This window comes from Dreissena polymorpha, chromosome 9, assembly GCF_020536995.1.
Source record: "Dreissena polymorpha isolate Duluth1 chromosome 9, UMN_Dpol_1.0, whole genome shotgun sequence".
In the NCBI taxonomy this organism is placed as follows: domain Eukaryota; kingdom Metazoa; phylum Mollusca; class Bivalvia; order Myida; family Dreissenidae; genus Dreissena; species Dreissena polymorpha.
Genome location: NC_068363.1, coordinates 96,231,130 through 96,258,286, shown reverse-complemented (window position 1 = coordinate 96,258,286; position 27,157 = coordinate 96,231,130). Strand labels below are relative to the sequence as shown.

Sequence of the window (27,157 nt, the reverse complement as noted above, 5' to 3'; positions counted from 1 at the left end):
CTTTTCTTAAAGGCCATTCTAAGCGGAATCGATTTATGCAATAAAAAAGATATGTCATGTTCAAACCAAAAAAGAACTTGACGCTAATCAAAATCGACTGTTTTTGCAACTTTTTTTTCGGCCGTTTCTTAGTGGAATGTAACCTTTTTCAGTGCAAGGCTTTACTAAAGTCTCCAAGTTTATCATATTTCAGGGTTTCGGTCGTGAACACCTATTTATGTCCTACCATTATCTCCGAAAGATAAAACCCGAACAATAGTTTAAGATGTAAAACATGCCTTCGAGTCAACTATGATATTTTTTAGAGAGTACAGCCCTTCATGAAACGAGTTTTTAGTATATTGTAACCAATACCGCGAGAATACTGCGAGAATACAGATGCCGATAATAATGTTTTGAAAAAAAATTAATCAAGCGTTTGTGATTTGTCAGGATTAATAATAACAATAAGATATCGAAAATATCAAAGCAAATAAATTCGAAAGAAATCGGGATTCAGGCAATACATTTGAGACGGGTTATGTTTACGAAAATTGTGTTTGGAAAAAAGTGTCACTATTTGTAGTGAACCAATCTATGGCTTTTACCAACTGAAGGCCGGGAAAAAGGCAGCAGGAAGCGTAAACAAACGGAGGCAGAACATTTATATGTAGCGGAGAAAAACATAAAATGCGAGAATATTTTGTGCGATTTGCTACACAATTATGATCTCATTTGTATATTTTTTTCTTAGGTATGTATTAACATGTGATATATCATATGTCAAAGTGTTTTTGATTAGTTCAAGGTCATAAATAGCATCGCGAAAATATATGTTGCGTGGCAATTTTTTTTAGATGCATACCCTATGCCTATTTTTTGTATAAATTTCCATATGTATGAATCGGTCAACGCCCGCTACGCGGGCTTTTGCCCGTATAATTCTTCGTTGCATGTAACATTGGGAATCATATGACTGGCCACAAACACAGTTCTGTTATGCGTTTTTTTATAAAATAAAATGTTTTCTATATTTTATATTTATACAGACAGTTAATGACGATATAATATACACATTAACATTTTAGCTTAACGCTGTCGAATGGTAAAGTGTTGTCTACGCGTTGTCAAATCGGCGGAGTGCTTACTGCACACAGACTGTCAGACTGGGCTGGTGATTACGCACTGTCAGTTCTGATTGGTGACTTACCACTGCCGAGCCGGACAATTTACTACGCACTGTCAGATTGGACTGGTGACTACGCACTGTCAGTTCGGATTGTTGACTTACCACTGCCGAGCCGGACAATTTACTACGCACTGTCAGATTGGACTGGTGACTACGCACTGTCAGTTCGGATTGTTGACTTACCACTGCCGAGCCGGACAATTTACTACGCACTGCAAGACTGGACTGATGACCACGCATTGTCATTGCGGAGTCTCGCTACATGTATAAGGCGGGCACAGATCAGAAAGGAAACCCTCATTCAATTAATTCATGGCAAACAGAAGAGAAATTCTTGTAAAGAAGATGAAAATCTAAGCCAATTGGAATTATATGTCGCCCGAATGTTTACATTGCTGGAATTAATGTTTGTCTTATCGGCTTCAGTGCAGGAATTCATAAAAGCGCTTCTTTATTTCATGGGAAATGTTGTGCAGGATTGAAATATTACCAGATGACAAGGATGTTACTTGTTATAGTTTCCAGGAAGAGGGTTTTACGTTATACTTGTTAATGTCTCAAATAAAAACTTTTTTATGTTAGATTTGCGACGTTCTTATTGTTTTCTCGTGTTTTGACTTGTTTTCCCAATGATCCGTTATGACAGTTCATTATAAATTAATACGAATCTCTTTATTAATGTTAACACGGAGTAACACACATACCGTGTTTATTGAGCCGCCTAGCTCAGTTGGTAGAGGTTGAACTACCAATTCGAGTATATCTGGTTCGATTTACGACCCAGCCAGTTAAAAGCCCATGAACCCTCAAAATTAACGAAAACTTCATACAATATTTTACAATAATACAGTAATCACATAAAAAATCAATTGTCATAGCAATAACCAACATTTCAACGCTAGATGTGGTCTGATAACATGGATTTAACAAGATACAATATTCTCTTTTTGTTTTTTGCGAGGCAATATATTCAACACAGTTTCATGTACTAAGTTAGTGTTCGTGTGTCGTATGAAAAGAGATCGTTGCGGGAAATTAAAATGGAATATATTGTGCCACAAAAAATTTATAAAAACAAACATTTTGTTCAGCGTTAAATATTGCCACCATATCACATCTAGCGATTTTGCTATTGCTATTATGAACACTGAATTAAATGGGTTAACTTTATTTTCCGAAAAAAAATTGCGAAATGTTCGTTGATTTTGAGTATTTATGTTACTTTAAAGTGTCCTTTTCACAGATTTTGGCATATTTTGAAGTTTGTCATTAAATGCTTTATATTGATAAATTTAAACATTAGATCTTAAAAGCTCCAGTAAAAAAATAAAGAATAAAATTAAAAAAGGAAAAACAAGTAGCCGGCACCAGGGCTCGAACCAGTGACCCCCGGAGTCCTGGAGCTAGTCTGAAGTAAAAACGCATTAGCCCTCTCGACTATTCCGCCAGATTTACAGATATTAAGTATTTTATACATTATATAAGCAATATTCGTAGTTTCGTAAATTTAAACGACAACAACAGAACTCTCCAAATTATTCAATCGTTTCGCGTTGCAACGCTTTATAATTTTTAGGTTTTCGAATCGTCAAAATATACATATAATGGCTATATTGGGCTATGGTAAATGTTCAGTAATACTGTTACTTCACAAATATCATAATTAAAACGAAAATTTGCGAATCTGAAACAGTTTTTTTCAATTTTGTCAATTTACCAAACCGTGAAAAGATCCCTTTAAGTTGTGTTGCGATTGGTTATGAAATCCTACAATTCGCCCCACCCCCGCCTCCGATTTACGTTGGGCATTTGTCAAGTTTCTATACCCAGCTATCCCAGAAAACAGGTTAATAGACCGACTTAATATAATGGCGGACCCCTCTCCCTAAAAAAAAAACAACAAATAAACATCCCCCTTTTGATAAACTATACACAATTAAACATCTTGGCTTTTGGTGTTTTTTTTTTGTTTTGTTTTTTACGACGCGGTTTTCAACAAAAAGTCACCATAACAATATGGAAACGCAAATCGGCATTAATTGACAATATGAATACATTAAAATATGTAAAAAAGCTTCCGAAAGAATTGCGATGGAAGAATGTTCTTTTTTCGCACACAGCGGCAACTCAGCACGCATGGAGATTGATGGGGAAGGGGGATGCCCAATTATGCTTGACGGTTGAAAAAAACATCCCTTAAAAATGAATAAATTCATAAACATTGATCCGCTGTATCGCGGTTCGCGGGATCCACGGATCTTGATCATAATATAACTTGTCAGGTCATTGGCGATCTCAAACACGTTATTTAACTTACTTTTTGTTTGTTTTTGCAACATGTGTTACATCCATATGTTACATTTTTCCTGCAAGTATTTTAAGGTTCGTGTAATTGAAGTTTAAAATTCAAACCCATAGGACATTCGAAAATATGAATTTTCAATTTATGTTAAAATACTGTACCCAGAAATAAACAGTTCTATGCAAATTACTTCATGTATAACGTAGTGTCATCCTCGTTTAGAGCTTTACTATTTGATTGCTGAATACAGACTCGTAGCCCAGAAACGTTGAGATCCTTATTTTTGGTAAGAAAATGTTTATTGTATACACCACCATGTGGAAAGCATGTATTTCGCTACCATAGGGTGATAACGCCAAGGGCTACATGAACAATGAAGTAACGTTGGTAATGTTGGATGCAAGTAAAGTCGGATTATTATTCGTTGCACTGCTTAAGTGTGAATGTGGTATTTAATAAAGGCGCAAAAACTGGACCAAACTGGATTTAGTTGTCAAGCAACCAATCTTACAAATGTCTTGTGTAAGCGGCTTTTCACAAACAGCTGATTATAGGTCACAATATACTAAAAGTTTTCCTTAACAAATTGAAATCAAAAGAAATAAAGTCAAACTTTTGCGCATAAAGACCCTCATAACCAAACATTTTCTTAAACACGATCTCGGAATAGAATAAGCACAAATTCGGATTAAAATTGATAAATCATCACTACCACGTATTATTGCAGCATTTATTGTTTATTCGTTAAATTACTTGATATTTAAACAATCAAGAAACACAATCAAACAGTTTCACATTTGTTTTAATACCATATATTGGAAATATGTGAAAAAATACCTTAAAGTACCAAACACTTAACGTTGGGAAACAATGGTGAACTAGGCTTTATTGTACACTCCGATGCGCAGCCATTTACCCCAAGCGCCCATCTTGCATTTATATCGTCGCTATAATGCTTTTTATCATTTACTCTATTAAGTTGATTGAGTAAAATTTATTCCGTAAAGAGCGCAATAATTTTCTATTGAAGCCCATCTCTTAATTTCCCCTGGCGCCTGTCATCAAGCGGAGCGGCGCTCCGTCTACTTCAGACCGATTCTCATGACAGAGAAATGTAGCGGAAGAACCGTGTACGCAATATATTTCCGACTCATGAAATTCGCAAACACTCAACGAATAGCCATCACTTGATAAGTTATAACCGAGAATCAGAGGCAATTTTACGATTGACACACGACTGTCAAAGAGACTAATCATGGCTTGAAAGTATCTTGACGTGCGTGTATGAACGACCAACGATACGTTCGCGCTTGGAATAGATATATCATATGTATCTGTAACATATTTTACGTAATAGTTATTTAGCACATGCTGTATATGCCATTTTTTTTCCATAAATACAATCTCAATACAATTGTAATAATACAATTATGACGAATCCGATGGAGCGGTAGTTTTTTCCGAACGAGCATTTATTTCAGTTATAGCCAAAGGCGAAGCAATAGTGTTTTGATATGTTGAATACCAATGTCAAGTGAACTAAACAAAGCAAATGTTTTATCTGTAGACATATCGTCTATGGCGAATGCCTGAACCACCCAAGAATGCGTGCAGACTTTCTATAATATCATAAAAAGACCGTTAAACTATTATCATTTGTCGGTATACACTGTGAAGTTAAGGACCACTTCCACTTTAGCGGTCCCCACAAATAAAACACGTATTCTACGTAACTAAGCACTAAGTGCGCGCATATAACGAGAGTTGAGGGTTAACGGACGGGGCTATTTCGACAAAATCGATCGCAAAACGCTAAAATAATCCCAAAATGTGAGTTACGTTCAAAGAGCTTTTTCGTTTTCGTGCCGAGCATGATAAACCTGATCTATAATCAACACTAATCTATTATTCTATTTATCCCACTTTTTATTCAGTAAACCTTTTTTGTTTATACAAAATTAGTTTAACTGGATAATTTCGCTGGATTTATGACGTCATTTTGTCGAAAAAAAGAGGTCATTTCGTGCAGTGGTTTATAGCAGAAATTTAGTCAACGGGGCTTTAATCAACCGAATTCGCTATAAAAGTGGGATAAATATCTGTATCACTCTCAAACACTAGCATTAACATCATAGAATAAAAAGTAAAAATCTAAAACAATTAAGTCATTGTTTGATCATTTTCATTTTTTTTCATAATAAATTATAATTGTATGCATATATGTTGAAAGCAGTTTATGAAATATTAAGTCTGTTTTTCGCATGTTATGTTTATACATACGAATGGCTAAACAATGAAGGTGCGGGTTTTCACAGGGTTGTTTGTATGTGCAAATGTATGTTTTGATTCGTTCCGGACAGCTATTTTGTAAAGCATGAGAAGATGTCACATGAGATGACTTTCAACTATTTCTGTAACTGTAGGTATGATGAGACTATGTGTCATTCTGAAAGTACCCCTACATTCAACGTTACACTAAAATAAACATAGAAGTTGAAGCCATACGTCTAGTGTAATTTATAATTGTGTCCAGCAAAACAGGATTTTCAAATAACTTGATGGTCAAATACACTATCGTGAGAATGATTGAGTCCTCCTTGAAAATATCTACAAACCACTTAGTTAATGTTTCAAGTCCTATATTACAATTCAAACGCCATAAATTTTTGAACTATATATTGACATGTATTTTAAACTGTAATTTCGTTTGATGTCGATAAGAAATGCTTTTCATAATGTATAGTTTCAAAAGCCCTTGATTAAAATTAAGTGATTGTACTTAAAGTGTACGACAGGACGTTAACGTTAATATACTCACTGGATTTATTCTAAAGGCATCACAAGCAATCGCGTATACAAAAGCTATACAATTAACATACAGCATCGTTATCGTTTGTTTATTACTTATCATTAAGATCTCTTTATACTTTTACAATTATTTTTGAGCACTCTTGACACTGTATGAAGTAATAATATGAATTATTATATTGAAAATCAGTCAGAAATACAGACGACGTACTATTGGGTAGTTACCGTTACACCACTTGCGAGGAACTTATTTACGTCACGGTATAGCCAATGTGGTATGTCTGTACTGAACATTATACAAATGTGAGCAATCATCAAACAACTGATAAGAACAGAATCATTGAATAAAGAATAGAGACAACAGTTACTAACTCCATGAATTATATGCTAGATGTATCATCCTTGTGAACCACACTATATTAGTAGGGTGATTAAGCTTTTAAAGATTGAGTGAGATCGAAACAGCCGTAAACAATATGTTGAAAAGGCAAGCATCGGGACTTGCCGGTACGTAGGTAAAGACGGACGGACAAATGCGACGCTGAAAGCCTCCCGATTCATGAAGGGAGGGGGAATCAACACATTTACCCCGTAAACACAATGCGCACAAAGACATGTTTGTAAGTGAATTTAAAAAGCTAATAGTTTATTAAAAAACAATATTAAATCACCAAATAGAAAGCAGTCCACAAAATGGTTTCTAAGCCATCATAGAAACAACCTTCATAATTGCATTGGGAAAGGAAAATATATCATGTTTGTCTACAAACACTGAATTATTGCACTGCCAGTTCAAAAACAGAATGTCTTGGATGAGATCCGTTTACAAAATTAAACTTTGATGTTAATGAAGTTATGAATAAAATACTTCAAGCATATCTACTGCTTGCGAGGCCTGTAAATTCTGGTTTAAATGAAACACTAAGGTGTTGATAATAAAATTAGTTTTCTATGTTTAATTAAACGAGATGGAATCTATCTCAAATATAATAACATATTTTTCTTTATTTACCGAAATCTGTTTGAGAAGTGCTTTATATTTTTATCAGTTTTATTATAAAGTGTGTTTTCAAAGTTGAGTTAACATTCAAACGTAATCGATTTGCTTTAAAACTATTTACGAGATGGAAATGAACATTTGCGTTTTACCGGTATTTAAAATAATCTATTTGCTTCAAACAGTATTATTACTTAATATCGCTTTGTGACACGTATATTTTCCACTGTAAATTGAAACACCTTTTCTACCATTATTTTATCGTTGATTAACAACACACAAGGATACTTTTACGACATTTTTGCTCAATCAGATTGCACTTTAGACACCAATCCGTTGTTTAAATTACAATTTCATGCTCTCATAACATTCTTCCTTGGTACCATACCACTTTGCACGTATTAGAAAAATGTATTGAGGTGTTCTCGAAAATTTGTAAGTTGACTTGTGTTCCATCTAAGGTATTGCTAGAAAGATCTCGCATCCGTGCATACGATTTCAGAAATACAAATAATGTCCATTGCTAAGTGTTAATTTGCTTCTAACCATTGTCTTCAGTACTAGACATATTTTTAGTCACTGGGGTGTTTGAATGCCTTACCTCAACTCATCAACGCGTATTTTTTTTTTATAAACATGACGAGTTTTTTTTGTATTTAAGACTGAGAATGCAATCTTCACATTGACATAGTTATGATAGTTATCCAATTTTTAGGAAGCATGTCGGCAGCTTTTGGATGATATGCTTTGTTGGAACTCATCAAGATAACTTATAATACGAGAAAGTGGAATACATTATGTGAACATTAGGTGCCGAAATTTAGCTTACATAATCTACGCTTCCATATTCCGTCTCCCAATTACTGTGTACATACACTCGAGGTGAAACATTAAACGTATACCTAATCGATCGTGAACATAATGACATATTTCATGAATTGAAAAATAACTGGATGAACAAGAGCTTAATATTCAGACGGTTTACTTTTACTGTAAATTATAACAAAGTTTTGGCTCACGTAGCTCATACAATCACAAACCTTGCAGAGAGAAAATAAGGATGAATTTAAATGACGTGCGTTGTCAATTTTGAATCATTCTGGCGCACATGCGGTGCAATATTATCACATAAGCGATTCTCGTTGTGTTTAATTATTCACTTTAGTCCGATCCGGCTGCCCATTAACGCTTCACTTTCCCGCCAAAATGTTTAAATATTTAATGAGGTTATGGTGTAACTTTATGTTGTGGAGAATCGTCGGTATTGAAAAACAGGGTCGAAGACAACCATGTCGGATATTGTATATTGTTACGTAGCATATTAACATCGCCACAAATAACTCTAGCAAACTCGAATAGAAGGTGAATTTTTAATGAAATGGTTTCAATAGCACAGTAAGTCGCATAACAAAAGTCTAAGTAAGGCGCCATTAGAAAGGGAAGGAGAATACCTGAAACAACATGTCTCTGTTCACGTATCTGTTCGTCCGATGTTCTCAAAACTTCATAAACGTGTCTTTTTGTTTGTGAATCTGTCGTTTCATATTGACAACTTATTGTCACATAAATAACGTTATCCGATTGTCAGGCAAAGAATGTATAGTCGATGAAAATGCGCAAAAGAAATCTTGACACGTGCATGACTCGTGATGATTTAATGTAGCGGACACACGGTATATCATGGGATACGTTCGATTGTGTTAATACTTGATTACATAAGGTACAACGTACATGAACAAGTACACATTTACTGATTATCACGCAGTTGCGATAGTATATCACGCGAACGACTCGAATATATGTACAGGTACTTATATGCATTAAAGTAAATTTTGTAGTTACAATTTGTTTAATTTTCATAAAAATTGTCGCTGATGATTACCGGAAATATGTGAACAGATGCGCGCCGTGAACGCCTGAATGGCCTCCCGTGCCGGGAAATGTTTACTCGCCGCGGATAGTTGCATGCAATCAGAAGTCCAGAACATAAATCATGACGGCGGCCATCAATCAACGTGTTACCATAACAGTAATAGCCATAGGGCAATCACTTTGCAATAAGAATTGTTCACGTCTATGAGGTATTTAAATATGTTTCATGTGACCTATTCCGTTTTGTTTGGAATCATTTTTATGTAGATAGATATTTTATATCACATTATGAAAACTATTTAAACTTCTGTGGATCGTTTCATGGAGCTGTACACAGAATGATAAAAGAATGGTACTAGTATTTTTATAACATCATTAAAACTGATTATCCAACATACACATGTGTGTGTCAAACCCGAGGGGTCAGGTTTGCGATTGGTTTTCACCATCTTAGTTTACAATCTGAATTTTCTAGAATATCACTTGTGTTGTGTTTTATGTACAAAGCGTTCCGTTAAGACCGGAATATTTTGCGACTCCACATTACATTTTATTGCCAGCGAAGTCTACAGCGAACTAATACCCATCGATTTCAGAAGACTTTTGGCAATAATGGGTCGATTTGAGAGCTTTGCTGTCACGCGAGCGCGTGTAAGAATTCCAGGTAAAAGTCGCACAAATATTCATCTGCTGGATAGAATTTACACACGCGCTCTACAGTCATTAATAATGCTAGAACGTCTATTGTTCGTATGCCAGTTTATTGTTTGATCTTATGGGTTAATTATACTCATTTTATAACATTTTATATGTAGAAGGCGTTCGAAAAATTCAAATAACAATCTATTGATCACAATCAATCTCACAAAACAACGAGGGACACTAAGCGACTAAAAAACGGTACTTTTACATAAAAAACGTGAACAAGTCCTTTTAAAGAAAGTTGAAATTAATTATTTTAATATTCACTTAAACTTAAAAACAACAACAACAGTTCTTATGTACATCAACCGTATGCTATTTATATATTTTTTAAATTGTACGTGAACTAGGTCTGATATAAAGCCCTTTCCGTTGAAACGACGCATGTATGGTAGTATGCCATTGTAATTTGCTGATGGCCTCTGACTTGTGGACACCCTCGCCACACCGCAATGACGGTACGAGCAAACATTCAGAACTCCTAAATTAGAATTTGCGGATGGAACACAAGATGTGTTAATTAAATTACTCGCCGAAAAGAATTTGTTTAATTCAATTACGCTGAAGGTTTCGTTCATTGAGGAACACCATAGCGTGCTTAATCCATTTCTGCTGATTGGATTTCCGAGAATATTTTCGCTCAGAATGTGTAGTTCCAACAATTTTCCAAGCAAGCAACATTGCAATAAGTAGATTAGAGTTTTCTTGCTAAAAGACGTGCCAGATGATTAGTTTTCTCGAGATAAAAAATCGAACGAATCTTTACTGAAAGTTTAATTGTAAAGCACATTCCCAATATAATTTTAAATTATAATCGAACCAAAGATTACGTATGTAAATGGAATCTTCGGGTAAAACACGTTATATTATCGTCAGTCCGTCAGCTCGCTCCAACATTGTTTTTTTTTAATGCAAATAATCTTCGGGGGGGGGGGGGGGGGGGTGGGGGTGGGGGAGGTTGCATCTTCAATGTGACAACGTTTCTTTGACTCAGTCTAACGTACGGTGTCCCGTTAGAGCCACCTCTTGAAGGTACAATCAATTAAACTTTAATGTTTCTATATTCATTAAGAATTTATTTCAGCTACTTATGTATTTCCATATTAAGGAATACAAAATAAGGCAAAATATAAACATGGGCCTCGAAAGCGCCTTTTTCCTATTGCTAAATCGTTTAATTGTGAATTTATTGCTTTGTGCGATTTTATTTCGTTTGTCCAGGAATAAACATATTATATTTGTTTTATTGAATTTTTATTTTTATTTTTGTCACGCGCCTTAATTGAAATCGACTCATGCATGCGCGCAAAAATATAACGGACAACAAAGGTGTGTTATAAAGCAATACAGATATTGGAAATGCGGCTGCTCAAAATTTCACATCGATAGTGTAAAACTTTTCTGAGAAAATCGAATTTTCGTTAAAGGTCTAGTCCGAAGTGCCTCTGATTGTGTTTTACTAAGTAAGTTCCTTTTTGAAATCTGGCCCAGTTGCGCTTGCGTTGAACAATCCTTCATACACAACATTAAAAAAACAAACAATAGTTGAAACCTCGCTCGGTGATTGTGCCACATGCTTTACGCAGACAGTCTGACTATGTACGCACGTGTAACGGCATGTGGTCAGGCCCGACCACTGGCTGATGTCTGCCGCTACTACTACTGCTACTACTACTATTACCAACTACTACTACTACTTCTACTATTACTACTACTACTACTACTACTACTCCTTCTTCTACTACTACTACTTCTTCTACTATTATTACTACTACTACTACTTCTACTTCTTCTACTACTACTACTACTACTGCTACTATTACTACTACTACTACTACTACTACTACTACTTCTTCTTCTTCTACTACTACTACTACTACTACTACTACTACTACTACTACTACTACTACTACTACTACTACTAATAATAATAATAATGATAATAACGGTAGGTTTTGTGTTCGGTTGCGATCTGTTAAGGAATTGTCAATTAAAGGTGATTCGATTGCGACTCGATCTGACCTCACGATCAGGTTACCTGTATTACTTATTTTACGTTTTAGTACGAGGATAAACGTTTTCATATTGAATAAGAATTATTTTGTTATATTACGATACGGTTGCGGCTTCGATCACAGGTGGTTAGCGTGTGGCTATGATATTAATTAGTGAAAACATCATTTTGAATGATAAATAATCATATTATAACGAAAAATTAACTTTTCTGAAAAAAAATATTTCACTATCAAATATATATATATATTTGATAGTGAAATATTTTTTTTCAGAAAAGTTAATTTTTCGTTATAATATGATTATTTATCATTCAAAATGATGTTTTCACTAATTAATATCATAGCCACACGCTAACCACCTGTGGCTTCGATGTCTGCGACGGTCTATGGTGTTCACGATTTGAGCTACGGCTATCCCGATTGATATAAACACAGCCGCATTAATTAATTGTTTCATCATATCGCAATATCCCATAATATAACGTGGAGCTTTTTTGACTGATAACACCTGCAATCAACACGATATCGAAGTACATGTACAAGTCGATACGATATGTTGCGTGCGGTAACGATGCAATACCATTCGATTCAATGTTTCCGATAGATTGATTGCAGTTTGTCGCCTTAAAAGAAGACATTTTTGGGATAAGCATGATAAGTTCACATTCAAAATCACGATGGCAATGAGGTCGCGAACCGCGAATGTTGGGGCCGATAGTACTGCTCTATCGAAACCCTCGCAATGTACATACTAATGAAAGGTAGTCAATGCGTTCATAATACTTATTGTAATATGAAATAACAACACTATCGACAATCTACGGAATCCGGATAATGCCATCTCTAAACTCGCACTTCTTTCATCAAGGGCGACACTAGACACACGAAGCGATACTTGATATTTTTCTTGACAGTCGCGGCGACGCACGATATTTTTCTAGACAGTCACGGCGACGCACGATATATTTAACACGATATATCGCCTTTGTGTAGGTAGCCCAAAAGGCGATATATCGTGTGAAATATATCGTGCGTCGTCGCGACTGTCAAGAAAACTATCGTGCGTCGCCGCGACTGTAAAAAAATATATCGTGCGTCGCCGCGACTGTCAATAAAAATATCGTGCGTCGCCGCGACTTTCAAGAAAAATATCAAGTATCGCTTCGTGTGTCTAGTGTCGCCCTTGATGAAAGACGTGCAAGATTATAGATGGCACTATCTGGATTCCGTAACAATCATCATTTGGTCTAAATTACTGCAGGGATTTGATTCGATCCAAGTTTGTCTTTGCTCTGTATGACTGACGTAAGGGAAATCATTATGGCCGACGTCGTGCTGAATTTACTGAGAGTTACTTACCCTAAATAGAGGACATGTCCGGGACATGCATGTGTTCGAGCAAGTTATTGACTAATGCGAACGCTTGTGTCAAATATTGATTTCTTCTATAGATTGCTGGCCATTTTGAGGTTTCTAAGACAGTAAGTTAACACTTTGGCATGGAAATGTAACGGTGTAAAGTGAACAGGATTTAGCTACTTCATATTTCCTACATAATTTTAGCAGTTTGTTTTAAGTGACGAAATGAGTGTAGATATTTAATTAAGAGACAAAACAAATTCATAATACAAGTGATCGACTTTAAATAACATAATGAAATATGTCGGAGTGATGTAGATTTAGTTTTATTAGTCGGTGTTTTTAATACGGCCTCGTTAGTGTGGGAATTTATAGTACAGATTTAACAAAATGGTGGAATGGCGGAGTAATATTTAAATGCAACAAGATATGTGTTTGTCAGAAACACAATGCCCCCTACTGCGCTGCTTTGAATTACATTTTTTATATACCTTTAAAAATATTACTTCCCGTGTGAAAATGATCTGTACCTGCCAAATGATATAAAATATAAATTATCTCCCTTTAAAGCTTGTTATTTCCTTTAAATTTGTTTTTTGACCTTTGACCTTGAAGGATGACCTTGACGTTGACCTTTCACCACTCAAAATGTGCAGCTACATGAGATACACATGCATGACAAATATCAAGTTGCTATCTTCAATATTGCAAAAGTTATTGCAAAAGTTTAACCAAGGTTAAAGTTTGTGACAGACAGACAGACAAACACATACAATGACAGACACATACAATGACAGACAGACAAGCCAAAAACAATATACCCCCGATCACTCTATCTAGGAGGGCATAAAAATATAACAATGGCGTTGTAATAGTTAAATAGTAAATACGTTACAATACATATTCTCAAAGCTGTTGTGTGTTCTGTAGCATGTAAAATAAGTTAATGTTGACGTCTAACACGGTATTATATTTTAAAAACTTTTTTATGTCCCCCCACTATAGTAGTGGGGGACATATTGTTTTTGCCCTGTCTGTTGGTTGGTCTGTTGGTTGGTCTGTTGGTTGGTTGGTTGGTTTGCGCCAACTTTAACATTTTGCAATAATTTTGCTATATTGAATATAGCAACTTGATATTTGGCATGCAAGTGTATCTCATGGAGCTGCACATTTTGAGTGGTGAAAGGTCAAGGTCAAGGTCATCCTTCAAGGTCAGAGGTCAAATATATGTGGCCAAAATCGCTAATTTTATGAATACTTTTGCAATATTGAAGATAGCAACTTGATATTTGGCATGCATGTGTATCTCATGGAGCTGCACATTTTGAGTGGTGAAAGGTCAAGGTCAAGGTCATCCTTCAAGGTCAGAGGTCAAATATATGTGGTCCAAATCGCTTATTTTATAAATACTTTTGAAATATTGAAGATAGCAACTTGATATTTGGCATGCATGTGTATCTCATGAAGCTGCACAATTTGAGTGATGAAAGGTCAAGGTCATCCTTCAAGGTCAGAGGTCAAATATATGTGGCCCAAATCGCTTATTTTATGAATACTTTTGCAATATTGAAGATAGCAACTTGATATTTGGCATGCATGTGTATCTCATGGAGCTGCACATTTTGAGTGGTGAAAGGTCAAGGTCATCCTTCAAGGTCAAGTATATGGGTCAAAATTGCTCATGTAATGTCACTTCTGCAATACTGAAGCTAGCAATTTTATATTTGAAATGCATGTGTATCTCATGGAGCTGCACATTTTGAGTGGTGAAGGGTCAAGGTAAAGGTCATCCTTCAAGGTCAAACGTCATATAGGGGGACATTGTGTTTCACAAACGCATCTTGTTTACTATGTATTTAATAATTTCAAAATATACTCCACGTCAATATATAAGCTCAGTTAAATATGTATTGTATTCTCTTTTCCAACAGGCCAGATTTCAACGAAAGGTTATGACTTCTGGATTCATTCCGTTATTAGCGATATAAATACAATATAGCCAATTCATCGTGTTTGGTAAGCATACAATTTAGTTATAAGAGTATTGTGTAGTATTTGTGTGTGGTAACTTTTTAAAATTAAAAATTTTACGTTTATTACTTATAAATAATCATCAAATTTAGTTATTGATAAATGTCATAATATTATTACAGTGTCGCTAAAGCCCAAGTCCCATACACAGGTGAGAAACAATGTATATCAGACTAGTGTTCTTTCAGTAAGAGTTAACCTCGCAGTCGACGTATTGCCGTAAAATCTTTTATAATAAGTTACTAGTATTAGATCATAATCTAGTATGAACATATGCCCGTTTGAGTACACCAATTTGAAAATGAATATTAAAGTGCCTGTAGACGTATTCTTTTATTATAATCATTCAGGATTACACTTGCACTGCACATAACGAATGCACAGATGAACATGCCGTTAAGTCCCTATGTATCACACATACTTTGTGGAAATTTAACGCGAGATACACTGATTGCCACAAGTGAACATCAAAAAACTAAATGGCTGACGCCAACAGTAAATGTGCTTCATAAAACAAAGCGTTTTAAACATATTAAACACCAACCATTTACCTTAATATTTGGTAATATAGCCTATCGATTTTATTACACTCTGTATTCTCCTTGGTAAGCTCCAATACAAGTTTCTGATATATTCAACGGGAATGTTTATCCAGATGTCCCGAATGGCTGCCTGAAGCTTATTTTAAGTGTCTATGATATCAGGTTGATTCTTTAGTTGTCTTTTAAGCCTATGCCATTTAAGTTATGCTCCGGTCAAAAATTTACTTTGAAATTAAATAAAGGGCGATAATTCAATAACTAAGGTTGATAGAGTTATGAATCTTAGTTACTGCACTTCTCCTACTTGCCATCTGTTTATATTTCAAGTTTCAAGTAAATCCCTTCAGTAGATTTAGAGTTATGCTCAGGACAAAAATTTACTTTAAAATTAAATAAAGGGAGATAATTAAAAAATTAAGGTAGATAGAGTTATGGTTCTTAGTCACTGCACTTGTCCTACTTGCCATCTGTTTATATGTCAAGTTTCAAGTAAATCCCTTCAGTACATTTAGAGTTTTGCTCCGGATAAGAATTTAGTTTGAAATTATATAAAGGGAGGTAATTAAAAAACTAAGGTAGATAGAGTTATGGTTCTTGGTCACTGCACTTCTCCTAGTTGCCATCTGTTTATATTCCAAGTTTAAAGTAAATCCATTTAACAGATTTGGAGTTATGCTCTGGACAATGTTTAGGATGGAAGGATGGACGCACAGACGCACAGATTGACGGGACCAATTACTGTATCCCCTCCAATTTTTTTTCGGCAGGAATAAAAAAATGCTGTTTCCATATGGCAAAAAGTAACATTTTTCCCAAAAATCTGACCCGAATTTCCCCCAAAATATGCCAAACTTTTCCAATAAACTCAATACTTAGTTTATTTAGTTTTTATACAGCAATTAAATTCCTTAGCACTATATAATATAAATTTTAGAAAGCAGTCAAACAAGCACTTGTAAACAATTGTTATACTGCTATTTATAGTCATATGAATACTGTTGAATTTTTCCCAATTTCATGGTCTTACGTGCTTTTTCCCCAATTTGAAAAGTCACAGGCTGTAAAATATCAAGTGAAAAAAAAATCACTGGATGTCTCGTCATTTATGTAGAAACACAGATTATTTTCAATACATGTTCTTGTTGATTTGGTTGAATTTAAGGATAAAGTAAAGCAAATACAATCAGTGGTACCAAAATGCATATCCTCTGGAGCCCCCGCTGGGATTTGCACCCAGACCTCTTTCCTCTGGCTTGGAAAGTATTCTATCTTGAAATACAAAGGCATATTAGAGGAAAATGAGCAATTCTAAGACTGTTAACCTTCAAACATATTTAATCTGAGGTATTATATAAAAACTTTCTTTATGATAATTTTTTACAGGATCTTTATTCCAATTAACACACATCAGTGAATCTGCAATACATTACCGCTTAAGTTCGTTTTTTTATTATTTTGAATTGTTCATGTATTTTCTAATATTGTATTTATCCTTATAAAATGATACTGCCTAAACACATGTGTTAAATACTTGTAATAAGATCAACAAGATAGTACAATTTTGTTTTCCTCTGTTAACATCTTTAGAAATATGCAACCATTTTAAAGGACTACTCCTCATGTTTTGTTTTTTGAATAATGTCAATTTTCTTTGAAGACAAAAATTTCCCTTTCAAAATACTGAAACAGCAATATAATTAGGAATCTTGTTGGAAAAAAATATATAGTTTTCCAATCTCAGTCTGTGAACAGTTCTGATTAAAAATATCCATTGGCTAGTATCGAACCTGTTTAGTACAAGTATAACCTAATAAAATAATTGAAGAGAATAATGTCCTGTTCTTGTACATCAGATAGACTATCAATGAAGGAATCAAAGGTTTGCTAAATTCACACGTGGTGGTAATGTTGCTACTCATCTGTGTAATTTAGGTAATGCTAATCTGAAACTAAAGTGTTGAGAAAAAACTGTAACCACTAACGCTCAGGTACTACATTAAAGTACCCTGGGTACCTTTTAGTAAACTACAAAGTACCAGAGACCCGGACAATGGAAAATATGCTAACAAGTACCCAAGAGCATGGCCGGTTGCCTTTAAGCGGATTTTTTTGCTATCCATGATATATTGTAGTATATTTAAGAGTACTCTGGGAACTTAAGTAGTACCTGAGACAACAACAACAAACTGAGACAACCAAGATTGGTCATTGTCAGCTGGAAAATATACTAAAAAGTACCCCGGAGTATGGCCAGTTGCCTTAAGGGTATTTTTCTTACCCGGGTACATTGTATTATACTTAAGAGTACCCAAGGTAGTACCTGAACAAACAACAATAACTGCATGGTGTTGGAGTCCTTTTGCGATGGCTGCAGGGTGATGGAAGCTTATTATGATAACTGCATGATGATGGAGTTCTATTTTGATGACTGCATGGTGATGAAGTTCCATTGTGATGACTGCAAAATGATGGAGTCCAGTTGTGATGACTGCATGTTGATGGAGTCCTGTTGTGATGACTGCATGTTGATGGAGTCCTGTTGTGATGACTGCATAGTGATGAAGTCCTGTTGTGATGACAGCATGGTGATGGAGTCCAGTTCAGATGACAGCATGGTAATGAAATCCAGTTGTTATGAATGCATTGTGATTTTATCTTTTTTCTGATGACTGCATTGTGATTCAATCCTTATTTGATGAATGCATATCAACAAATCATAGTATGATGACTACATTGTGATGGAGTCCTGTTGTGTTGACTGCATGGTGATCGAGTCCTGTTGTGATGACTGCATAGTAATAGATTCCTATTATGATAACTGCATTGTTTAGAAGTCCTGTTTTTAAGGAACTGCGTAGTGATGGAGTCCTGCATGGTGATGGAGACACGTTGTGATGACTGCATGGTGATTGAATCCTTTGGAGACACGGCTCCAGGGTGATGGAGGCCTATTATGATGACTTCATGAGGATGGAGTCCTATTGTGATGACTGCAAGGTAATGGAGTCCAGTTGTGATGATGGCATGTTGATGGAGTCCTGTAATGATGACTTCATCGTGATGGAGTGCTATTTTGATGACTGCATGGTGATGGAGTCTTGTTGTGATTACTGCATGGTGATGGAGTCCTGTTGTGATAACTGCATGGTGATGGAATCCTATGGAGACGGCTCCAGGGTGACGGAGGCCTATTATGATGACTTCATGAGGATGGAGTCCTATTGTGATCACTGCATGGTGATTCAGTCCTATTGTGATGACTGCAAGATAATGGAGTCCTGTTGTGATGATGGCATGTTGATGGAGTCCTGTAATGATGACTTAATCGTGATGGAGTGCTATTTTGATGACAGCATGGTGATGGAGTCTTGTTGTGGTGACTGCATGGTGATGGAGTCTTGTTGTGGTGACTGCATGGTTACGGAGTCCTGTTGTGGTGACTGCATGGTAATGGATTCCTGTTCAGGTGACTGCATATGGTGATGGAGTACTGTTTTGATGACTGGATGGTTAATGAGTTCTATTGTGATGAATGCATGGTAATGTAGTCCTGTTGTGGTGACTGCATGGTGATTGATTCCAGTTGTGATGACTTCATGGGAATCGAGTCCGCTTGTGAGGACAGCATGGCAACAAATTCCTTGTATTATTACGGCATGGTGATGGATTTATATTGTAATTATTGCCTGGTAATGAAGTCTTATTGTGATGTCTGCGTTGCCATGGAGTACTTTTGAGATGACTGCATGGTGATGAAGTCCTGTTTTGATGACTGCATAATGATGGATTCCTGTTGTGATGACTGCATGGTGATTGAGTCATGTTGAGATGACTGCATAATGATTGAGTCCTGTTGTGATGACTGCGCATTGATGCAGTGTTGTTGTGATGACTGCATGGTGAGGAAGTTATGGAGTGGTGACAAGCATGGTGATGGAACCCTGTTGTGATGACTGCATGGTGAGGAAGTCCTGTTGTGATGACAAGCATGGTGATGGAGTCCTGTCGTGATGACTGCATGTTGAGGAAGTCCTGTAGTGATGACTGCATGGTGATGAAGTCCTGTAGTGGTTACAAGCATGGTGATTGAGTCCTGTTGTTAGGACTGCATGGTGATGGGGTCCAGTTGTGATAACTGTATTGTGATTGAGTCCTGTTGGGATAACTGCCTAATGATGGAGTTCAGTTGTGATGACTGCATTGTGATGGAGACCCTATTACAATTACTGCATGGTGATGAAGCCCTGTTGTTGTGACTGCATGGCGATGAAGTCCTGTTGTGATGACTGCATGGTGATTGGGTCCTATTGTGATGACTGCCTTGTGATGGAGTCCTATTGTGATGACTGCATGGTGATAAAGTCCTATTGTGATGACTGCATGGTGATTGGGTCCTATTGTGAAGACTGCCTTGTGATGGAGTCCTATTGTGATGACTGCATGGTGATGGAGCCCTGTTGTGATGACTGCATGGCGATGAAGCCCTTTTGAGGTGGCTGCATGGTAATACAAGCCTATTATGTTGACTTCATGATGATAAAGTACTAATTGTCAAGACTGCATGGTGATAAAAGTCCTGCTGAGATGACTTCATTGTGATGGAGCTCTTTTGTAATGATTGCCTGTTGTGAGGAGTGCATGGTGATGAAGTCCTGCTCTGATGACTGCATGTATCAAGGTTCTTTTATGCTTACAGAAGGGTGATTAAGTTATATTCGGAATACTGCATGGTGATGGAGTCCTGTTTTGAGCATTGCATGAAAAAGAAGTCCTGTTGAGATGACTGCATGGTGATGGAGTCCTGTTTTGATGAATGCGTGGTAATGGAGTCCTGTTGTGGTGACTGCATGGTGATGGAGTCCTGTTTTGATGAATGCGTGGTAATGGAGTCCTGTTGTGATGACTGCATGGTGATGGAGTCCTTGTGGTGACAGCATGGTGATGGAGTCCTGTTTTGATGAATGCATGGTGATGGAGTCCTGTTGTGGTGACTGCATGGTGATGGAGTCCTGTTGTGATGACTGCATGGTGATGGAGTCCTGTTATGATGGCCGCATGGTGATGTAGTCCTGTTGTGGTGACAGCATGGTGATGGAGTCCTGTTGTGGTGACTGCATTGTGATGGAGTCCTGTTGTGATGACTGCATGGTGATGGAGTCCTTGTGGTGACAACATGGTGATGGAGTCCTGTTTTGATGAATGCATGGTGATGGAGTCCTGTTGTGATGACTGCATGGTGATGGAGTCCTGTTGTGGTGACTGCATGGTGATGAAGTCCTGTTATGATGGCCGCATGGTGATGTAGTCCTGTTTTGATGAATGTGTTGGTATGGAGTCCTGTTGTGAAGACTGTATGGTGATGAAGTCCTGTTGTGGTGACTGCATTGTGATGGAGTCCTATTGTGATGACTGCATGGTAATGGAGTCCTGTTGTGGTGACTGCATTGCGATGGAGTCCTGTTGTGGTGACTGCATTGTGATGGAGTCCTGTTGTGATGACTGCATTGTGATGGAGTCCTATTGTGATGACTGCATTGTGATGGAGTCCTGTTGTGATGACTGCATTGTGATGGAGTCCTATTGTGATAACTGCATGGTGATGGAGTCCTGTTGTGGTGACTGCATGGTGATGAAGTCATGTTGTGATGACTGCATGGTGATGGAGTCCTGTTGTGATCACTGCATGGTGATGAAGTCCTGTTGTGGTGACTGCATTGTGATGGCGTCCTGTTGTGGTGACTGCATGGTGATGAAGTCCTGTTGTGATGACAGCATGGTGATGAAGTCCTGTTGTGATGACTGCATGGTGATGAAGTCCTGTTGTGACAACTGCATGGTGATGAAGTCCTGTTGTGGTGACTGCATTGTGATGGAGTCCTATTGTGATGACTGCATGGTGATGGAGTCCTGTTGTGGTGACTGCATTGTGATGGAGTCCTGTTGTGGTGACTGCATTGTGATGGAGTCCTGTTGTGGTGACTGCATTGTGATGGAGTCCTGTTGTGATGACTGCATTGTGATGGAGTCCTGTTGTGATGACTGCATGGTGATGGAGTCCTGTTGTGGTGACTGCATTGTGATGGAGTCCTGTTGTGGTGACTGCATTGTGATGGAGTCCTGTTGTGATGACTGCATTGTGATGGAGTCCTATTGTGATGACTGCATGGTGATGGAGACCTGCTGTGGTGACTGCATTGTTATGGAGTCCTGTTGTGGTGACTGCATGGTGATGAAGTCCTGTTGTGATGACTGCATGGTGATGGAGTCCTGTTGTGGTGACTGCATGGTGATGAAGTCCTGTTGTGATGACTGCATGGTGATGGACTCCTGTTGTGGTGACTGCATTGTGATGGAGTCCAGTTGTGGTGACTGCATTGTGATGGAGTCCTGTTGTGATGACTGCATTGTGATGGAGTCCTATTGTGATGACTGCATGGTGATGGAGACCTGTTGTGGTGACTGCATTGTGATGGAGTCCTGTTGTGGTGACTGCATGGTGATGAAGTCCTGTTGTGATGACTGCATGGTGAGGAAGTCCTGTTGTGATGACAAGCATGGTGATGGAGTCCTGTTGTGATGACTGCATGTTGAGGAAGTCCTGTAGTGATGACTGCATGGTGATGAAGTCCTGTAGTGGTTACAAGCATGGTGATTGAGTCCTGTTGTTAGGACTGCATGGTGATGGGGTCCAGTTGTGATAACTGTATTGTGATTGAGTCCTGTTGGGATAACTGCCTAATGATGGAGTTCAGTTGTGATGACTGCATTGTGATGGAGACCCTATTACAATTACTACATGGTGATGAAGCCCTGTTGTTGTGACTGCATGGCGATGAAGTCCTGTTGTGATGACTGCATGGTGATTGGGTCCTATTGTGATGACTGCCTTGTGATGGAGTCCTATTGTGATGACTGCATGGTGATAAAGTCCTATTGTGATGACTGCATTGTGATTGGGTCCTATTGTGATGACTGCCTTGTGATGGAGTCCTATTGTGATGACTGCATGGTGATGGAGCCCTGTTGTGATGACTGCATGGCGATGAAGCCCTTTTGAGGTGGCTGCATGGTAATACAAGCCTATTATGTTGACTTCATGATGATAAAGTACTAATTGTCAAGACTGCATGGTGATAAAAGTCCTGCTGAGATGACTTCATTGTGATGGAGCTCTTTTGTAATGATTGCCTGTTGTGAGGAGTGCATGGTGATGAAGTCCTGCTCTTATGACTGCATGGTGTCAAGGTTCTTTTATGCTTACAGAAGGGTGATTAAGTTATATTCGGAATACTGCATGGTGATGGAGTCCTGTTTTGAGCATTGCATGAAAAAGAAGTCCTGTTGAGATGACTGCATGGTGATGGAGTCCTGTTTTGATGAATGCGTGGTAATGGAGTCCTGTTGTGGTGACTGCATGGTGATGGAGTCCTGTTTTGATGAATGCGTGGTAATGGAGTCCTGTTGTGATGACTGCTGGTGATGGAGTCCTTGTGGTGACAGCATGGTGATGGAGTCCTGTTTTGATGAATGCATGGTGATGGAGTCCTGTTGTGGTGACTGCATGGTGATGGAGTCCTGTTGTGATGACTGCATGGTGATGGAGTCCTGTTATGATGGCCGCATGGTGATGTAGTCCTGTTGTGGTGACAGCATGGTGATGGAGTCCTGTTGTGGTGACTGCATTGTGATGGAGTCCTGTTGTGATGACTGCATGGTGATGGAGTCCTTGTGGTGACAGCATGGTGATGGAGTCCTGTTTTGATGAATGCATGGTGATGGAGTCCTGTTGTGATGACTGCATGGTGATGGAGTCCTGTTGTGGTGACTGCATGGTGATGAAGTCCTGTTATGATGGCCGCATGGTGATGTAGTCCTGTTTTGATGAATGTGTTGGTATGGAGTCCTGTTGTGAAGACTGTATGGTGATGAAGTCCTGTTGTGGTGACTGCATTGTGATGAAGTCCTATTGTGATGACTGCATGGTAATGGAGTCCTGTTGCGGTGACTGCATTGTGATGGAGTCCTGTTGTGGTGACTGCATTGTGATGGAGTTCTGTTGTGATGACTGCATTGTGATGGAGTCCTATTGTGATGACTGCATTGTGATGGAGTCCTGTTGTGATGACTGCATTGTGATGGAGTCCTATTGTGATAACTGCATGGTGATGGAGTCCTGTTGTGGTGACTGCATGGTGATGAAGTCATGTTGTGATGACTGCATGGTGATGGAGTCCTGTTGTGATCACTGCATGGTGATGAAGTCCTGTTGTGGTGACTGCATTGTGATGGAGTCCTGTTGTGGTGACTGCATGGTGATGAAGTCCTGTTGTGATGACAGCATGGTGATGAAGTCCTGTTGTGATGACTGCATGGTGATGAAGTCCTGTTGTGACAACTGCATGGTGATGAAGTCCTGTTGTGGTGACTGCATTGTGATGGAGTCCTATTGTGATGACTGCATGGTGATGGAGTCCTGTTGTGGTGACTGCATTGTGATGGAGTCCTGTTGTGGTGACTGCATTGTGATGGAGTCCTGTTGTGGTGACTGCATTGTGATGGAGTCCTGTTGTGATGACTGCATTGTGATGGAGTCCTGTTGTGATGACTGCATGGTGATGGAGTCCTGTTGTGGTGACTGCATTGTGATGGAGTCCTGTTGTGGTGACTGCATTGTGATGGAGTCCTGTTGTGATGACTGCATTGTGATGGAGTCCTATTGTGATGACTGCATGGTGATGGAGACCTGCTGTGGTGACTGCATTGTTATGGAGTCCTGTTGTGGTGACTGCATGGTGATGAAGTCCTGTTGTGATGACTGCATGGTGATGGAGTCCTGTTGTGGTGACTGCATGGTGATGAAGTCCTGTTGTGATGACTGCATGGTGATGGACTCCTGTTGTGGTGACTGCATTGTGATGGAGTCCAGTTGTGGTGACTGCATTGTGATGGAGTCCTGTTGTGATGACTGCATTGTGATGGAGTCCTATTGTGATAACTGCATGGTGATGGAGTCCTGTTGTGGTGACTGCATGGTGATGAAGTCATGTTGTGATGACTGCATGGTGATGGAGTCCTGTTGTGATCACTGCATGGTGATGAAGTCCTGTTGTGGTGACTGCATTGTGATGGAGTCCTGTTGTGGTGACTGCATGGTGATGAAGTCCTGTTGTGATGACAGCATGGTGATGAAGTCCTGTTGTGATGACTGCATGGTGATGAAGTCCTGTTGTGACAACTGCATGGTGATGAAGTCCTGTTGTGGTGACTGCATTGTGATGGAGTCCTATTGTGATGACTGCATGGTGATGGAGTCCTGTTGTGGTGACTGCATTGTGATGGAGTCCTGTTGTGGTGACTGCATTGTGATGGAGTCCTGTTGTGGTGACTGCATTGTGATGGAGTCCTGTTGTGATGACTGCATTGTGATGGAGTCCTGTTGTGATGACGGCATGGTGATGGAGTCCTGTTGTGGTGACTGCATTGTGATGGAGTCCTGTTGTGGTGACTGCATTGTGATGGAGTCCTGTTGTGATGACTGCATTGTGATGGAGTCCTATTGTGATGACTGCATGGTGATGGAGACCTGCTGTGGTGACTGCATTGTTATGGAGTCCTGTTGTGGTGACTGCATGGTGATGAAGTCCTGTTGTGATGACTGCATGGTGATGGAGTCCTGTTGTGGTGACTGCATGGTGATGAAGTCCTGTTGTGATGACTGCATGGTTATGGACTCCTGTTGTGGTGACTGCATTGTGATGGAGTCCAGTTGTGGTGACTGCATTGTGATGGAGTCCTGTTGTGATGACTGCATTGTGATGGAGTCCTATTGTGATGACTGCATGGTGATGGAGACCTGTTGTGGTGACTGCATTGTGATGGAGTCCTGTTGTGGTGACTGCATGGTGATGAAGTCCTGTTGTGATGACTGCATGGTGATGGAGTCCTGTTGTGGTGACTGCATGGTGATGAAGTCTTGTTGTGATGACTGCATGGTGATGGAGTCCTGTTGTTATCACTGCATGGTGATGAAGTCCTGTTGTGGTGACTGCATTGTGATGGAGTCCTGTTGTGATGACTGCATTGTGATGAAGTCCTATTGTGATGACTGCATGGTGATGGAGACCTGTTGTGGTGACTGCATTGTGATGGAGTCCTATTGTGGTGACTGCATGGTGATGAAGTCCTGTTGTGATGACTGCATGGTGATGGAGTCCTGTTGTGGTGACTGCATGGTGATGAAGTCCTGTTGTGATGACTGCATGGTGATGGAGTCCTGTTGTGATCACTGCATGATGATGAAGTCCTGTTGTGGTGACTGCATTGTGATGGATTCCTGTTTTGATGACTGCATGATGATGAAGTTCTGTTGTGATGACTGCATGGTGATGGAGTCCTGTTGTGATGACTGCATGGTGATAGAGTCCTGTTATGATGGCTGCATGGTGATTAATTTCAGTTGTGATGACTGCATGGTGATTAATTTCAGTTGTGATGACTGCATGGTGATGGAGTCCTGCTCCTGTAGAAAGAACAGCATGGCAACAATGTCTTTGTATTATCACTGCATGATGAAGGAGTCCTATTGTAATTATTGCCTGGTGATGGAGTCATAGTGTGATGACTGCATGGTGATGGAGTCCTATTGTGATAAATGCATGGTAATCGAGTATTTTTGTGATAACTACATGGTAACGGAGCCTGTTGTGATTACTGCATGGTGATTGATCCTGTTGTAATTATTGCATGATGATGGAGTCCAGTTGTAATGACTGCATGGTGATGGAGTCCTTTTATCATTACTTCATGGTGACACAGCCTGTTGTGATGACTGTATGGTGATGGTGTCCTATTGTGAATACTGCATGGAAATGAAGTTCTGTTGAGAAGATTGCATATGATAAAATAATATTGTGATGACTGCATGGTAATGAAGTAAAGTTGCGACGAATTCATGATGGATAATGTCCTGTTGGTATAGCTGCAATTGGATGCAGTCCTATAATGATCACCGCATGGTGATGGAGTCCTGTTGTGATGACTGCATGGTGATGAAGTCCATTTATGATGACTGCATGGTGATAAAAGTCCATTTGTGATGACTGTATGGTGATGGAGTCCTAATGTGATTACTGCATTGTAATTGTGACGTATTGTGATGGAGTCATGATTTAATACTGCATTGTAAATGAGGCCTAATATAATTTCAAAGTGATGTAGGCCAGTTGTGATGATTGCATGGTGATGGCGACCTATTGTAATAACTAAATAATGATGAAGTCCTTTTATGAGGACTGCATGATGTAGGAGTCCTATTGTTGTGACTGCGTGGTGATTGAGTCCTGATATGATTACTGCATGGTG

General features: G+C 38.5%; 1 protein-coding gene across 15 annotated transcripts in view; it reads right to left on the bottom strand.

Moving 5' to 3' along the window:
• LOC127844105 (histidine-rich glycoprotein-like) overlaps nucleotides 1-27,157 on the bottom strand; it is a 61,711-nt gene that overhangs the window by 3,408 nt on the left and 31,146 nt on the right. Inside the window, exons 2-3 of one of the 15 annotated variants that reach the window (XM_052374102.1) lie at nucleotides 22,244-26,315; nucleotides 19,063-21,493 (exon numbers count right to left, since the gene is read on the bottom strand). The exons of 1 other annotated variant lie outside the window; for it this stretch is intronic. In XM_052374102.1, coding sequence (XP_052230062.1) covers nucleotides 24,838-26,315 — 1,478 coding nt within the window. In that variant the 3' untranslated portion in view covers nucleotides 19,063-21,493; nucleotides 22,244-24,837. 13 more of the 15 variants (XM_052374100.1, XM_052374101.1, XM_052374103.1 and 10 more) reach the window with 13 other exon arrangements.